Source organism: Oreochromis aureus, linkage group 17 (assembly GCF_013358895.1).
Source record: "Oreochromis aureus strain Israel breed Guangdong linkage group 17, ZZ_aureus, whole genome shotgun sequence".
Classification (NCBI taxonomy): domain Eukaryota; kingdom Metazoa; phylum Chordata; class Actinopteri; order Cichliformes; family Cichlidae; genus Oreochromis; species Oreochromis aureus.
Genome location: NC_052958.1, coordinates 13,696,106 through 13,714,811, shown reverse-complemented (window position 1 = coordinate 13,714,811; position 18,706 = coordinate 13,696,106). Strand labels below are relative to the sequence as shown.

The window sequence follows — 18,706 nt, the reverse complement described above, 5'->3', positions numbered from 1 at the left end:
TAAGCTTAGTGGAACTTACAAAAACCGGGGTGATTGTGGATTGACACAGTTTATGAATAAAAATAGAGATAAACAAAAAGAACAGCTGGAGACAGTCTGGACTGAAGGATGATCTTTGAAACTGGGTCGCCAGGCTACAACACCTGATTATACTTTCACCTGCCATCACAAGCAGGAAGATATTAGGCTTAAGGTTTTATAAAAGACTTTATTGTCTAGACATAGGCAGCAGGAGCTCTACCCAAGATTTAAATAAGGGCGGCACAGGAGGAAAAGGAGGAAATTGTCTTACACTTGGGATATGATTGTATAAAAACATAAGAGATGTGAAAAAGCTGTTAAAGTAAACATGTTACATGGTGGTAGCGGTGAGGCGACAGCTAATTCTTTTACCTCCAGACTTGTATCAGGTTTACCTGAGCAAAAACAGCTAAAACACACTGGATGACATTGGGAAGTGGAAGTGGTGTATTTCCAGCGTCCAATGACACACAGATAACTTTTCATAATTGGGTCAAACTGACGTTTACAGCAGGATTGAATTATAAGAGCCTAGCATGAGTCAAATGGGACATCTGGAATCAGTTTACATAATAGCTATAAAAGCCACGTATAATCAACTAACCTACTCTCTTTAAATGGTGTCTGATCTAATAAGAAAACCTAGACTAATGCACCAAGAAAGACGTTGTTCCAGCGCATATGGTGCTTATCAGCCAGGATTAGCAGTGTTGTTACAGTTCGTGTAAAGCTTGCAAAGGCGCTGGTGATCCTGTGTAAGTTGTAATAAGTGAATGTTAAGTACATACCTAAAGTTAGTATCCGTGTTACTAATTTATTATGCACGATGCAATGGTACCCATTGATAATGAGGTGTGTGCATTATATACATTATAGATGAGAGAGTTAATCACTGTGAAATTATCTACAGCTGCTTAAGACTCAAGCAAGGCTAAAAAAAAAAAAAAACAGCCAAACCTCAGGCTTACAGGTAATGTAAGTCTGACAACATGTTCAGAATGATATTTGGCAGCTGTAATAGTTGCCATGTTAATTATCTCATATGAACAGAATGTGCAGTTAGAGTGAAAAATGACTTAATTAGTTAATTTTGTACATGCAAACTTAAAATCTGACTAAATCTAAATTAAAATTAAAATTAATGAATTTAAATTATTATTCACATAGGTATTGTTTGCAAAAACAAAATATGGCTGTAAACTGTATATATTCTCAGATAAAATGAGATAAGATGGCAGATGGCCGTCCCTCCCTGAGCCTTGTTCTGCTGGAGCTTTCTTCCTGTTAAAAGGGAGTTTTTCCTTCCCACTGTTGCCAAAGTGCTTGCTCATAGGGTCTCATATGATTGTTGGGTTTTTCTCTGTATGTATTATTGTACGGTCTACCTTACAATATAAAGCGCCTTGAGGCGACTGTTGTTGTGATTTGGCGCTATATAAATGAAATTGAATTTAATTGAATAAAATATTGCAGAGATTTATAAACAATCTTTTTTAATTTCTAAAACAGGAACAGATAATGAAAATCAAATCGGGCATTTTAGCTTCTGACCAGCCTTTGCTGAGGATCAGTATTCTGGCGATATAGGCACCATTTGGTCCATTTAAGATCTGCAGTTTAACCTCATGGTGGGAAGAATATACAAACACAATATGCAATTAAGTAATTGAGGAATTAAGGTTCCATTTTTATTAAAGCCACAGTTTGAATTAGATACAAAGTAAAGATGTTAATAAGTATACTTTGTAGCTGTGTCTTTGACGCCTTGAAAACATCTCATATATTCATGTGAAAAAGAAGGTCTCTACAGGCACACCCTTACTGCTTCCTGGGAAATTAAGATGGTAAGTAGCAGCTAATTAAATGCATTTGATTAATTAAAAGTGTGATCACCTAAATGACCACAGAGGCTTTGTCAGTTTGATGGTATGGAGCATTGAATTGTGTTAATACAATGCCACAACCTCACAGTACTGGGCATCTGAGCAAATTCACCCCAAGGTCAGACCATGCAGTATCTAAAAAAACTGCAAAAAACCCAAGAGCTATATTTCTGATTCTACAGGCGTCAGTTAGCAAAATGTTAAAGTTCATGACAGCACAAGGAAAAAGACTGAATGAGTATGTTTGGAAGGGTTACCAGAAAAAAAAAGACCATTTTCTCTAAAAAGAGCATGGCAGCACAGCTTGGGTTTGCAAAGTTGAATCTGAACAAACCACAAGACCTCTGGAACAATGTCTTTTGGACACACCAGACCAGAGTGGCCATATTTGCTCTATGCCTGACAAAAACCAAACACAGGATATCAGCACAAACATCCCATGCAACAATATCAGGGATGAAAGTGGAGGGGTGATGATGGACTTGTTCAACAGCCACAGTACCTGGTCACCTTGCAGTCATTGCTCCTCTGTATACCGAAGTATTCTACAGTCAAACGTGCTCAATCTAGGCCAAAACTGTGTCATGCAACAAGACAATGATGCAAAGCAGAGCAGAAAATGCACAACCTAATGGCTGAAAAAGAAAATAATCAAGGTGTTGCAATGGCCCAGTCGAATTCCGGACCTCAGTATGATGGAAATGTTGTGGTGGGACCATGAGAGAACTGCGCATGCCAACAAACCTCTATGCATAAACAAATGCCCACAAACCAATGAACTGAAGCCACATTGTAAAGAGAGTGGGCTAAAATTCCTCCATGACAAATGTGAGAGACTGATAAAGTCTTAGAGAAAAGGATTGCTCCAAGTCTTTGCTACAAAAGGGGGTACTACAAGCTACTGTATAATGGGTTGGACTTAATTTTTCACAGGACTGAATAAAGTCCAGTTTTTATCACATGACTGTATATGTAATCTCATATTTAATAATGATACATTTTCTTGTGAAGGAAAAGAAAGCATACAACTTTCCAAACACATCTACTTTATATTAACATTCAGTCAGCATGTTTAAATGGATAGTACCTCTCTGGAAAGGAATGTGCGGGTTTTATGTTTTTTTCCTCCTTCATACCATTAAGCCCACATTTCTCAGACTCTGAGTCACTGTTAGTCTGAAAGCACATCATTCTTAAGATGAACATAAAACGTGATGCCTGTTTTGTTCCCTAAAGTTTCTTTGCAGAGGGTGTGTAATAATAATAATAACAATAACAATAATAATAACAATAACAATGATAATAATATTCATGTTTATCACAGTTGACAGCAAAATAGAAAGTTAAAAATAGACCTTACTGAACAGTAAGGTAAGTAAGAGTGTTGAGTCCCCCCTTTTTGTTTTGAAGGACCACAAGAAACCTTTACTGTAAAAACAATCATTTTGAAATCTTCAGCCACTTGTGGTTTGTATTTGAGACAGCTGTGAGGGTAGATTTACAGCAAAAATCATTTCTACTTAAGCTGATTTATCAACCAAAACCCTGCAAACCCTGCATACCTCGTGGACCAGCACAGCTGTTTTGCACAGCTGAATAGAAATGTCCACGATAGGTTTTCTGTGCAGCTCCTTTAAATTAAAGGCTAGAGACAAACCTGCTGGAACAAGATGACGTTGAAGCCCACTATGCACTGTGCTTTGAAGAAGGTTGATTGTAAATAGTATGTTTAAAGAACACTAGCAGGCCTCAGTGAATAAATAGTCTTCTAACTATAATAGAAATGTTATAAGATGTTATTTAAGAGTTCATTTCATTAGTCCTTCTTAATTCTTCCACTCATTTTGCAGTTCCATAACTCAATAGTGGTCATGTACTTACTTATAAAGATTCCTATAAAGCTCATACATTTTTTTACAAGTGTTACAAAATTGAAATTTAGACTAACCTGCCAATAGGCTTGAATGTGGGTATGAATGATTATCTGTCTTCCTGTATTAGCCCTGCAACAAACTGGGAATCAGTTCAAGTACCCCCCTTTTGCCCTTGCTGCTGGGATACACCCCCAGAATTTCTAGGAAATAAGTCCCAAATACAGGATATCAGATTAGATAACTCAATTCTTTACATTTATACTAAGTAAGACTTGTAAGTTATTTATAGGCTTAAATATAGGCAGGCTTACCAACGATATCATGCAAATATGTTCAAACATAGTTCGTTCAACTGTGTTTAATTTTCTTACAATGAATCCATGAACAGTTACTGAGTCAAAGGTGTCAAAAGAAGTCATGAAAAAAGGAAAGAAAATTCTAGACAGATGTAGTAACCTAATAAAATAGATACACCATTCAATCAACATGAAATTGGTGCCATTTTTTATGTAATGCTGGTAAGAAACATTTATCAGTATTAAACACCAACAACAACATAGTAATGAAAGCACCTTAACTGCAAAAGCTGTAGTTTATTATCAAAGAGTGGCACCAAAGGGTGCATGCAAGTAAAGAAAATGTTGTATACAAATTAGTAATGTGAATGACAGCAAATAGTTAGGCTTTAGTTAGTATACAGAAACAATCTAACACAATTTCTAGAATACATCATTCTATCATTTCAAGGTACAACTAAACAGAAAAGCAAATCAGCTTTAATAGCAATTTATTCTGAACAGAATTCTAATCCTTTGAAGAACTAGTTAGTTATTAGGAGAAAACAGACATTTCTTAGTCGATTATCGTTTATTCAGTAAAAAAACAAAAGTCAGTCATTGGGACTTCATAAAATTTGTTTCAAACCAGTTTAAAGTATGCAGTATATAATGGCAGACAAGTTCACAACAATGATATATTCCCTAAAACCGCTTTGATGAAAACACGACTGCAATGTAGCTGCTATTTTACACCCACCCTCCCCCATTTTCTTCTTACTCTACACATTAAATCCAAGTATGCAGTCCTTATGTGCTGGTCCTTTGCACAGCAATGGATTATTATTAATAATAAAATCCCCCTGATTATATTATACATGCTAGACACTGAAACATACAAGACAAGGAAAAAGAGAACACTAGGGCTGAATTAAGACATCGGAAAACTCTCAGTATCATTATACTGTGTCTTTATTCAGCGTGCTCAAAAACAAGTTTGGAATGTTTAAAGTGTGTGTTAAAATCAAAGCATAATAATTATTCATCTCATGGAGTTTTTGGTTATTTTTATATTGTGTGCATTTAAATTTTTTTAAACTTCATGATTTAGTATTGGTTGGTATCTAGAAATATTGACAATGAGTTATTTGGAATATTTGTTTAATGCCTGTTGAATTTATTGATCTGATTGCACATGCATGCCTTCTTTTGTATCACACATTGGCTAAGCTATAGATTTGTCCTAAAGCTTGGCCAATGTTTCCCAGATTATATAGTACCTATGTCGGACATGCAAAGGCATGGCAGTACTACGAAAGACGTATTATTAGGACATTTGAATCCAGAAGGTTATGGGCTGAGCTTTGTCATGATGGTAGAGAAGAGCTGGTCCTTATTCGAACATGATATCTGAAGCTTGGCGCAGGCAGTTGGCAGTGTCAGGTGGCATGCTGCTGTGAGTGACGTTGTTTCCGTCGAGACGCAGATGCTTCAGACGTGAATAGTTCAGGGGTCCCATGAACTTGCAGAAACTTGACAGGTCAAACTCTACAAATGATAAAAAGTGGAGATCGTTACAGCTATAGGGATGTATTGAAGTCTTTGAGAAAGTGACCCTTCATTTTCCTCAATTGTTTTTTTTTTGTCATCATAGGGGAATGTTCTTTTTCTTAATTATGGCTATATCAAGAGAAAAATAGATGATAAAGCAGAGAATGCATCGGGGTATAGCGACGTTTTAACTGACATGTTGCTGATATGTGCATTAACTTCCTTTGCTTTGTCACTCAGATCCATCCCTTAATTTGTGTTATAAGATACTTTAAAACAGTGTAATACTGTTCAGTTTTTATGTTCAGTACATTTAAGCTTTTTTTTTAGCTAGTTAAAGTTGCCATCCCAAAATATATAACTAACAAGCTAGTGCTAGCCCTAGCATATTAGCCCCAAACTTGGCTATGTCAGTTTTAAAAAGCCGAAGTGATATGACTAAAAACGTGAGATTCAAGACTTCAAAACTGTCAATAACTAATCAGAGATGCCATATGTCCATCCTTTATATGCCTGCAGTCTGTAGTTTAAAAGAACCTTGATGAACATTTGCGTTACATTGCTTGTTTGCACAAGCTGTAAAGTTGGAATTGTACATTTGCAATCACACTGCTGCTACTACTAAGGATAACACTTTTACTACTACTACTACTACTACTACTACTAATAATAATGATGATGATGATGATGATGTTAAAATATCCATGGCTTTAAATATAAAGTGAAGTAAAAACAAAACAAAACATTGCCCTGTGTTAGCAATGTAAACTACTTCTCCATGTTTTTTGACAGAGGTTTAGAAGAAGTCACATAAATATACACGGTATAATACAATATGGGCTAACCCTTCTTTTCATGTAAAACCACTCATGCTGTAGCCAGCATCCTACTTAATGTCATTTTGTTTTACACAATGTTGTTGCGTTGTTTGTTTTCAGATTTCAGCTGAAAATAAGTTATTTAAATTTACAGTGAGGCTGAATTCTAGTTCAAATGACCCCCTTCCTCCTGATCTAATAATATGGATGTTTAGCATAGTTGGGTGTCACATGACTGGCACAGAGAACTGGACATGCTAGCCTATTAATCTTTCATCTGGTTAGACCACATTTAAAAGGGATCGTTTGGAAAGTTCTGAACTTTGTATCAATTATTCTGCTTTTGGAAAATACTAATGCCAATACCTATGAACAAACTAAATGGCTTCAACCTAGAACCTCTCTTTGGTTTTATATTTGCTAAGCCACGCCCACATTTGAGCTATCCAGTCATGTGTGTATAATTAGCACAAAACTGGCCTAACTAACCAATTAAGCTTGGCTGTATTAGTTTCATATTTAGATATTTCATTGAGAACACAGGAACTCGAACTTTGATGCTGTTGTAAAACTTAAAAAACTCCGATTGGCACCTTTAAGAAAAAAGGCAAAACATTTAGAATCCTGTGATGTTAAAATGCTGATCACTCACTGTTGATTTCATTTGCCTGAAGGTAGAGTTGCTCCAACTGCTCGTTGACCTCGGGGATAGAATGCAGTTTGTTGAAAGAGAGGTCAAGCTCCAGCAGTGATGTCACATTGAACACTCCAGCAGGGATCCCTGAGTCCACCAGCTTGTTGTGTGAGACTCTCAAGTACTGAAGTGCGGGCAGCTTGTTCAGGTATCCTGCTCCAATACTTTCAATGACATTGTAGTCAGCATAGAGCATTACCAGTGAATTGGGAACACCAGCTGGGAGCTTCTTCAGCTTGTTGTGGCTTACATCCAATGACAGCAGCTTCTTTAGCCCTCTGAAAGCCCCTGAGATGGCTTCAGAGGTTAGGTCATTGTGCTGAAGGTGAATGGCGGTCAAATTCTCCTTGTCAGTCAAGAGTCCAGAAGGAAATTTGGACAGCTTGTTGTTCATAATTCTCAGCTCCTCAAGGGACTTTGAGGGAGGAATGACTGGCTCTGTAAGGTTGTTGAAGCTGATGAACAACTTCTCCAGGCCTGTGAGTTTGTCAATTGTGCCCTTTGCTATTTTAGCATTAGTGATCTGGTTATTGTCAATTATCAGCCAGCGCAGTGTGTCAGTAACATTATCAAACACTCCTGCCTTGATCTCCTCAATCAGATTGTTCTGGAGGTACAGGTACTTGATCCCTGTTGGAACTATGGGAACAAATTTGAGCTTGCGGCTGTCACAATACATGGCGCTGGGGAAATGGAACGGGCAATCGCACTCTTGATTGCAGTTGGGCGCTGATGGCCCCATCACTGGGTTAGGTTGGTAATCATAGTCATAATACTGGCAGAGGGACAGTGTGACCAGCACAGCCAAGATGGGTACACGCAGAGGCAACATGGTGTCTGCTGATCCAATAGACAGAAAGGAAGGGGAGGTAGGAAATAAGATCAAAATGTTATTATTGGAAATTTGAATATATAAAAAGGAATAAAAAAAAGTAAGAATAAAATGTATACTTTGAAGTTGAAGATTTGTCAGGATAACTCTTCACCCACCCAAGAGAATGCCACACCCACTCCCCAGTGTATTAAAGCATATTATATGATCAGTCAAGGAAGACATTACTAATTTGGAGAGCACTGAGCGCTAGATTAATTGAATAATCTGTTTGAATCCTATCATTATAGCTGCAGCACAAGCCAAACTACATGATAGATGTTTTTTTTAAAACAGGAATTGAAGAAATAACATAATGTGGATGTTCAAATACACAAAAGCAGATGTAAGTGCTTCGAAGGAACGCTTTACGTTTTCAACATTTAAAAATACATGCTTTCTGGCTACATAATTAATGACTCTAACACATATAAAAGCATGCAAAAATCTATATTCATTTAGAATCATGGCTTTTCATACTCAAGTCTGCAGACAAAGGAAAACCAGAATAATTGAATCCAGACCCATGAAAAATGCAGACACTGGATCCAAGAGCAGCAGATTATTTCCCAAAGTCTAAAGTCACGAAAATCTGTCAAACAGTCTTTAAAATGCATTGCAGACATATGTAAACAAGTAAAAAACTAAGGCTCACACACCCAAATGCAAATGACCAAACTCCTACTTCTACTTGTTAGTGCACATGTATTTTTTTCCTTCTCTGCTGCAGCACCAGCCAGTGCCCTAAAGCCTTGTAGTAACAGTTGGTAATCCCAAAAATATGGAAGAATACTCAAACAGGAAATCACAAATCCATGCCCTCAGTCGCAAGCTTACCTGTGCTTCTCTCTCGGTGTGCGTGTGGGGTGGAGGGCCAGTAGGTAAGAAGAGTTTGGTGTTCAAAAACTGGAAGTCTCTGGAGAAAAACACAGAGAGAAAGAAGGAGAGAGGGGGAGGAGAGAGAGGGGTAGATGGAGAGACACAGAGAGGGAATAGGAAGGGGAGGAGAGGAGACGAGACGAGGGGACGAAGGGGGGTTGATAGGAGGCTTCTTCAAATAACTGGAGTCAGGGCATCAGATAAATTGAAGATGTCATCAGTATGAATGTCTGAAAGAGCATCATCCAAAAAGTTTTGTAAACTAACCAAGAGCAGGTGCATCAAGTAACAGAAATATTGCACCATATACGACGATAATAAAAGTAGTTTTCCCTTATTATTGTTACTTGTCACTATTACAGTCAAACCATGTCATTGCATTTGTTCACACTAGCAAAACCAAACTTGAATTTTAGTAGGTTGTGTGTGGAAAAATTCAAAGGGCAGGAGAAGCCATGTCTGGAAAAATGTGAAAACAATCTCTGGCAGACCCGTAACACAGACACTGGTCATGAAAAAGAATAAATTCAGCTGTACTCCTCGAGCTGTGAATCAGGCTTTGGAAAATTTGACCAAGAAGATAAAAACAGCCAGAACAGACTTACATAACACTTGACGTAAATATTTCTTCTCTGTTTTTGACCAAAGAAGCAGGTCAAAGCAAATCCAATTGATCCCATATGTCTACGATGTAAATTATTGTACTTTTCATTCTTGCACCCTTTATTTTGCTTCCCCACATTCTTTTACAGTGAATCTCTGTGTCATATTCATTTATAAACAAACAGTAAGACAAAAGAAGAATGTGGCCTGTGGTGGCCATAACTTCTCCAAATACTGCAGCTGAATAGGGAGGTTTAGGGGAGTAAAGGGCCAAATGTTTCTCTCATTTGTTGGTGGGCATCCATCATACCATCAATGCATTCCAAGAATTGGCACCTGGATTTAATTGGTTGCAGTGCAGCCTGTTACCCGACTCGCATATAAATCATAAACACCTTCCTTGACACACCTCTTAAATTTCATGGAGAAAACTCCAATCTTTAAATTCTAACAACAGTTCTTTTTAACAGTTGGATCCTCGCTACACATAATGACATGCAAAGGTTTTCACAAAGCTATGTGGTTCTACAATTAATGCAAAGTACTGTATGCAGTTTCTTAAACTTCATGCAATTTAAGAAATTAAAAGGCCAATGAGGCATTAATAGTTATGCAGAGTTTGGAGAAGCAGAGGTCCTCATGTGTCTCCAAGGAGCTCATACTGAATGGTTTGATGGGACCTAGAATGTGGGACCAACTGAATGTTTACTGGATGTTATTTTTTTACGCTTATGATTAGGCACTCGCTCCACGTGATTTATTAAAAACATCCTGCAATGCCTTTGCACCTACAGTGGGACCGCTTTTTTGCAAGCAGTCAGAGTCAGGGTACAGTCCTGTGAAAACCTTAGCGCACCTCATGATTCAAAAACTTGCAGAAGCACCTTTAGCAGCAATAACGTGAAAAAATTTGTTTTTTGTCTCTCACATTGGATTTTGGCCCACTTTTTTTTTTATGGCATTACTTCAGTCCACTGAGGGTTGCGGGCATTCATTTATGCACAGCTCTCTTAAGATGCAACTGCAGATCTTCAGTTAGGTTGAGGTCTGGACTTTGACTGGGCCATTGCAGTGTCTTCTTTCTCAATCTTTCAGTTGTGCATTTGCTGTTGTGCTTGGGTTCACTGTTCTGTTGAATAACCCAGTTTGGACCAAGCTTTAGTTCTTGGAAAGATGGCCTGACATTTGACTCTAGAGTAGAATGCTCGACTCAATGACTGCAACGTGGTTTGTGCATTTTGGCCAAATATCTCCACTTTGGTCTTGTCTATTCAAAAGACACTGTTCCAGAAGTCTTGTGGTTTGTCCAGATGCAATTTTGTGAATCTAAACCATGCTGCCATGTTTTTATTATAGAGACAAGAACTTTCTCCTGGCAGACCTTCCAAAAAAAAGCCATCCTTGTTCAGTCTTTCTAATTGTACTCATGAAATTCAACATTTAAAATGCTGACTAAGGCAAGTAGAATCTAAGATGCTTTTTTGAAGTTTCTCTGAGAACTGCAAGGGGAAATTTACTGGGACATTCATCTGCAGAGAAGATTGCAGCGCTGTGTTATACCCTCTTAATTAAAGTCACAAATGGTGTACTTAAGTTTTCACTGAAATGCCAAAATGCTAAAAATCCTACTATAGGTCACTCAGTAAACAAAACTAAGACAAAACAACCCAGTTTAACACGTGGCAAATTGAATGAACCTGTCTACATTCAGAAAGACATAACTCACAAAACTGAGTCTTTCAGGAGTCTGGATTATCTTTTTCATAGATGATTCATAGATGACAGCTAATGATGCTTTCGAGTTCCAGTTAGTCTTCTTTTATTACATAAAACCTGCAGTAAATTTGGGCTACTTTTAGAGCCTCCATGTTTTTAGTAGTCACAAATGGCTTATCTGTTATAGCAAAACCTCAAAATCCAGCTAGAGATAAGAGATGTCCAGATGGTGGTTATCAACTTTCTTCATAAAATCAGGCTATGTTGTTTGACTCATCCTTCACACAAAAATCATCAACTGAGCATCGCCTACTCGAACCAGAGACAACAGCAGAGGAACAGGTGATAGAAATCTATAAAGAACAGAGAATTGATTAAAAAAAAAACACACGAACTCAAGTTCATGTGTTGTTTTACTGTATTACATAAAATATATTTTAGCTGATGCTCTCTGTGCTGCTGGAAGAGTAATCTATTAACTGCTTTATTGTGATTTATCTGTCACACATTATGTATTACAGGCCCATACTCCCTTGAAAAAACAAAAAAAACAACAACTGGATTTTGAACCCAATTCCGAGGAAACCTTTCTGCTGAATCAGCAATAACAAATTACCAAAATGGAGTACTATTTTTACAGAGAACAGCTGCACTGATCTTTTGTGTTTAGGTGGACACAGACCAGAAGTGGTGTCCAAGTGACAGATGTATATCCACTACTCTGTAGACATGCAGCTGCTCAGCTTCAGTTAATGTTCAGTAGCTGGTGACTTTCGTCTGTTTGGTGTGGCGGGCGTCAGGTAAAAACACTGTTACTGTTACTGGAAACAGTGGCTGTAGACAATAAAGCAAATTAGTAGAAGTTGTGGGCCATAAAACCTAGACAATGATCTTTAAATGCTGAGGAGTTCTGCTGAGATAGGAAAAAAACCTCTCACTGGTTTCCTCATTACGAGTGACTTTCCTCCCACCTCACATTTAATTCATTGTTGCTGCAAAGTGGAGCCGTCTAATGTGCACAAACAATAAAACCTCTTGATAATAACAACTGTCTTTGCATATTCCAAAGTTATATACTGAATAAAAATATTATTTCAGTGGTCTCAGCACAGTTGACATATTTGCTACAAGCTGCCCAAAATGTTTATTTCCTCGAGGCGTTTGTACTTTTACCCCTGTTATTGGAACTGTTTTGTATGAACTCAGACTCAAGTTTTTCCAGACTGTTCTTTTAGTTGAGGCTGGAAAACAGACATTTAGTCATTTTGCTTAGTCACTATGTCTCTTTTTGAATGTGTTGATGTCTACCTTATGCTGTCCTATCCTTTCCATTAGACCAGAGGACTGACACTGGCTGTCACCACAGTTTTCCTAATACTTTGTTTATTAACTGTAACTTGTGTAACTCTCAAGTAACCATTCCAATTAATACACTGTTTTATATGAAATATTATCTATATGGCTCACATATATAATGTTTCTCTTCATCAAATTCGAGTGACAAGATTGTGCCAAAGTATTTTTTATTTTTGTTTTTTTTTCCTTTTTCTTTCAGAAAAGCCACTGTTATCCCTACTCCCTCCAAAAGTACTATATATTGATATATTGACTAACAACTTATTAATCTAAAGGCTGAAGCTTAAAATGAATCACTCTAACCTGGATGACATATTCATACATCCCATGTGTGTCTGACAGAACAGATGCAGATATAAAATTGAATGCATGCAGTTAATGGCAAAGCGTAAAATGAAAATGAAAGTAACATGGAAGTGTTACAAACCTCTGCTGGCCTCTTGAGACTGGTTCCCAAAGGTAGACTTAGATGTAAAAGATGGCCATAACCAACCTGACATCATCCAATTGGTAAGGTCCTATTGTGAAGCTTTGATTGCAGCATTTTCCTGGTTGCCATCTTGGTCTTCTGATCATGATGGCAGAGGGGTGAAACTGACTGAGAAGCCTAGGAGCACTTTACGCCCATGTGGTAGTGACGTATCAGTCACAAGGCTAGCACACATTATGTTAGAGTCACACTAGGGAAAACAATGGTTGGACAATATGGCACAACCAAATTTATTGCAACTCTGTGCAATGAACTTGCGATCTTGTTACATTTGAAGTGGCTGGTTTGAAAAGGGGGACCAGGTTTGTACCCACAGTAGAAACCAACAGAAGCAGAAATTCAGAAATTCCTCCACAAATAGTGATATAGTTGCAGCAGGATGGTTATTTAACTACAAAATGACATAGCCTCAGTTTGTACGCATACCTTTGATGCCATGTGGATTAGAGAACATCCAAAAAAACTTCAAACTTGTGCACCTTATTCTTATTTTTTTTTAAGTCATTACAAAAGTATGCTGTGTTATCATTCCAACCTGGAAAAAGAGTAGTTCAAAGAAATCATTAAAAGCCCAAAATGAACATGAAATTAATGCTCATGATGAGTGGTTCTAACCTCTTAGCACAAGTGCAGCTTGTGCTTATATATTAATGAGTTTAGCTCAGCTAAATCCTCAAAGACCAGTGAACACAGGAGTAGGAGGAAAGGTCAGCTGATCTTGTGACTGATCTATAAGCTACACCTCTTAGGGTCCCCCTACCTCACAAATCCTACTTTAAACCCTGGAACAACTACTAGTTCACAAATGTGAAAAAAATTCATTGCAATCACTTGAGAAACCATTGGTATATTTTTCTAGTTGCAAGGATGTTATTGTCCTACTCTACTGTGACTGAACCACTAGAGTAGCAATTTCTGGCTCTACAGCCAATCATAAGTCTGAGTCAGTCTGTGCTGATAAGTGAGGCTTATCTGTGATATGTTTCTTTTTAAAATGGGACTTGACCAGCTGGATGCTAACTGTAACTATATTCTGGTTATGTGTCTTTGTGTCTTTGTCCTGTCTTCCCACAGCAGATGGTCATCTCTCTCTGAGCCTGCTTATGAAGGAGGTTTCGTCCTGTTAAAAGGGAGTTTTTCCTTTCCACTGTTGTCAAAGTGCTTGAGCTAACTTACAATATAAAGTGCCATGAGGCAGTTGTTGTTGTGGTTATATAAAAATAAAATTGAATTGAACTCCTATGTAAATGTGAAGTTGCAGAGTGTCTGAGCCATTTTATACTGCTATCCTGCAACTATGTTACTATTGGAGGAGAAATGTATCTATCAAATCTACAAATCTAGATGAATGTAAGCAATTATTGTGATTTATTCTCCTCTTGAAGGAAGGGAGTATCTAATCAGTTCAGGTTGTTATTTTGTCTGTCTGTTTGTTAGCAGTCTAGTGTCCACAATTTTCAGGATATAATTTTCATATTTTGTGTGATGGAAGATCCCAATAACAGTTCAAGCTGATTTAATTTAGGTGACAATTGGGTGGAGTTAAAGGTCCAGGTCACACAAAATGGGAAAACTTGCCTGCAGTTTTTTATGGATCGTCTTCAAACTTCACAACAATATACTAGGCCTTGGAGGACATGTGTAACTAGGCTGACAAAGCAATTCTCCTTGACCTTCATTGTTAACACCCAAGGTTAATTTCTTTGTACTGTATGTAGACGGTAACAGGAATGGGATTGCTACTCATTTGTCGCAGTTAACGGCTGTATTATCACAAACAAAGTGCATGTAATTGCATTTTATTCCCGTTTCATTGCTGTCTTGATGCACCAAAGTTGACTTCAAGTCAAGCTGTGAACAGACCTGGTCCCAATCTTTGAAGCCACCATATCAAATGGAACAAGATCATAAGTTCATTGCATGGAGTCAGTTATTTTCTGGTCACTGTTGGCTTAAAACAGTCAATATGTTGGTTACAAAGTTCTAATACTGATGCTTCAAATGGCAGAGGCTGGAAAGCAAAGATGGACTCCACCTTAGCGATCATATATTGAAATATTCACACATTTCAAAAACCTGAAGCTCAACATAGCACATGTCCTAATGTTGGTTTTCTTTAAGTGTGTTTGAAATTAATTTCAAGCTAAATTATATACGGCTAAGGTTTATGATATTTTTTGCATGCAGTAAAAATGGCAGAAATACAGGAACTTGATTTGTTTACAGATAAAATCGGATAAATGACAAAAGGGAACAAGACATCTTTCCAAACATGGACATACAAATCACAGAATACTCTTGAAATGTAACTAGAAAAAGTGTTTTTCTTTGGTTGCTCATTGTCTTTGCTGTGTTCCTGTCAGTGGTTTTATGAACCAGAGTGAGACCAACCTGAAATTATGCTCTTGCTTTGTTATTTTCCCTAGTCAGCTTACTTGCTCCTATAAAACATGTTCTTGCTGACTTTTAAGACTGTTTTTCTCATAATTATACTATTTGTCATATCAAGCTAATTTCTTCATGATAGTTGTAAAAATTGCTCAATGATGACAACTTAGTTTGAGAAAAAAATATCTGAGTTAGCTGTTTGCAAAGTAGAGCATTCACTGCAACCTGGGCAACCTTTTTCCTTCTTTTTCCCTTAGTGAACTCGGGATGGTTCACTTGGCATCTGGTCAAGCACATTAGTTTAACATTAAATGTGAAATAGACATAAAAAATAAATACATTCACTACAACAGTAGCATCATAGATTGGCTATAGTCACTCAGACCAACTGGGGATGAAGCTGGATTTTCTGCAATGAAGATATAGCTCTAGCCTTAGTCTTTTAGCAAGATATTGGTATATCTAGATTTTAAAAGTACTTGCTGCATGACATCAAACTCTCAAAAATAGCATGCAATTCCAAATGGTACATATGCTAGCTTTGTGCAAATTACCTTTTTTGAAAGCTTTGCAATAAAAGGAGGCCTTAATGGACACCTAACTACTTTGAATCCTACATGGATCTTACACAGCATTTGTGCATCATATAATATAGTCTGCACAATTTTACTTCATCTAAACTAACCTTTTTTCTGTATACAAAACATTACACATTATTCTCTTTTTTTTAATCAACAGATTTGCATTAGTTAACGTTAGACGTTATTTCTGATCAACAGCACACTCAGACAGATAGTTGCATATAAATAAGGGGGCATAGGAAAATAAGAGAATACTGAACAAAGTAACACACATATGCACATGCACTGCCAGGTACACGGATGGAGATCCAAGCAAGCATATTAGCAAACAGGATATTTTTGGACTTCTTGGCACCGACACATAGAAGCTTCTAATAAAGTCTCAGACAGCACTCAGACACCACCTTCTGTTCCTACCATGTGGTCATGTGGCTGTGCTTAACACAGAGAGACTCATCCCTGGCAGCCCGAGTGATTCTCTCACCTGGTGTCTCATGGGCTGACATGTGCTCCAAGAGTGACCCGGCAACAAAATTAGATGAGAGGATCTACTTAACAAAACAGACCTTTGCGCGTCTATTTGTAACACACAAACATGCCTTAATTTTCTATAAATCCCTAAATTAAAGGATTTAGTGTAAAGTAGACCAATTTAGGCACATTTCATGTAAAATACCCCGTGCAGTAATAACAGGGTTTAACACATTGTTAAGGTGTTGATAGGTAGATTAAGGAGAATACCACATTGCAGATAGTCAGACAGATATAAGCTCAGGGTTTTTTCTATAAGCTGCATTTGATAAATGTAGTTTCAAGCAAACATCTGCATGGATCATTGGCACATCTGCTTCTCAGCAGGATCTCACGACTCTCCTCTCATAACATGGTGAAGGGCTCAGGCTACTTCAGTTGCATAACACTAGACACTTATTCTTAGCGATCAGTGTGATCTGTGCATGCACACGGCCCAACTAGTGCTTCTCAAGTTCTCCAGCACATGAAGTAAAGCACCAGACACACACGCCTAAACACACACAAGTCCTGGCAACGAGAAGATAGACGACTGTGCAGAAGATCAAGTTGCATGCTGCTCTGGCATGTGTCTGTGTGTGTGTGTGTGTGTGTGTGTGTGTGTGTGTGTGTGTGTGAGACTGAGGGAGAAAGGCGGATGGAAAATAGAAAGTGCTCTACCGATAGCCACCACATGGGGGCAACAGATTGAAGAGCATTCATGTTGTCAAGCTGAACCCGCTCTGAGGTCCTGGGATGAGCGCCAGAGCTCAAACACTGATGCTTTCTGTCCTTGTCTAAAGAAAATAGAAGAACCAAGTCATATCAGAGGCAGAGAGTTCTGAGCTTTTGGCAACTCGTTAATACTTTGCTTTTCATAACATGTTTTTAATTTATTTTACCAAGTGAAATTATTATAAAACCCCAAACATTTTCATGACTGGATGATCTCATGAAAACTGAATAACTCATCAGGTTAAATAGTGTCTGGTGTTTTAGAATAGAAGACTAGATTAGAATAGCCTTTTATTGTCATTGTACAACAAAATTGTGTTTATTGTGTTTCTTGAGTTATATGTTTCATTCTACTTCAATAAGTCAATTATATATTTTTTTCTGTTCTAACATATTCATTCAGTCATTGAATACATTTCACTCAGTGTTTATTTTACATGGACAGATGTAAGTGTTTGCTTAACAAGTATCCAATGAAAGGGATCACTGCATTTGTTGCTGTTGCTAATTTCCCATGTATGTCCTCAGAATTGCCTTTAAAATACATAGTCCTAGTGTAAAGGCAGGCTAAACGACTTTTTTGGCTTGATTGTAACAGATGTATGACTTTCCACTGATACACATGACTGCAAGGTGGATTAGTTAAAAAAAAAAAGAAGATCTGGAATACAGCAGTATATATGTTGCAATATATCCGATGATCTAAAGGCCTTCTCTGGTTTAATTTAATTTACTAGTTATGTTACTGGGTATGATAGTGACAGCTGTTTGAATGGAAAAGATGCGAGACGTTTTGCACTGTGTTGATCATAAAAAAAAGGCAGGCTGTTAATGCTATGATAGTTGTACTGTCTATACCTAACAAAGAAAAAAGCAATATTGAATTGAATGAATTGAGGGTGTGTAATAGGAACAAGAAAAATGCTCAAAAAAGCCAAAAAATAATGATAAAACCACACTTTTGAATTAAATAAGATATTGTACTATATAATAAAAAAGAAAAAAACTTCTTGTCACAGCCTTTTTTGGAGTCAGGAATTTTAACCACTATATATCTCATGGGAGGCCAGTTTCTTTTTTCTTCAACCTAAATATTCCCATTAAAGTCTCCCAAATGACTCCAGGACTATAAATCTCCGATGGCTCACAGGCCAGAAATGTTTCTTCTGCAAATACTGTTTTTTTCATCCCGGACCACAAAACCCATCAAAATGAATTAGAGCCTGCTGGGGTAGCTCGAAGCAAATTAATCTACCATAAGTTAGATTTTTAAGGCTCTTCACAGCCTTCACCACAGTGTTTTCACTCACCTTGGGATCTGGATGTTGTGTGATGGTGATTATAGAGCTCCGTTATCAAACCTGGTAACCTGTGTGAAGTGTACATGATGTGTTTGTGTCTGAGTTCTGGTTTCCTCTGAAGAATCAAACACACCGCACAGGAGACTTTATGGTGATTGCA

The 18,706-nt window shown here is 37.5% G+C and overlaps 1 protein-coding gene across 2 annotated transcripts; it reads right to left on the bottom strand.

Annotated features, from left to right (window-relative positions):
* Positions 1-4,121: 4,121 nt before the first annotated feature.
* On the bottom strand, positions 4,122-8,981 carry lum (lumican). 2 transcript variants are annotated; one of them, XM_031757818.2, is made up of 3 exons: positions 8,825-8,981; positions 7,075-7,956; positions 4,122-5,601 (listed from the first exon to the last, which is right to left on the bottom strand). In XM_031757818.2, the coding sequence occupies exons 2-3, from the start codon at positions 7,946-7,948 to the stop codon at positions 5,447-5,449; spliced, it is 1,029 nt and encodes a 342-aa protein (XP_031613678.1). In that variant the 5' UTR covers positions 7,949-7,956; positions 8,825-8,981; the 3' UTR covers positions 4,122-5,446. The 2 variants fall into 2 exon arrangements, with proteins under 2 accessions (XP_031613678.1, XP_031613669.1); XM_031757809.2 differs by having other exon boundaries at positions 7,075-7,953.
* Positions 8,982-18,706: the final 9,725 nt, after the last annotated feature.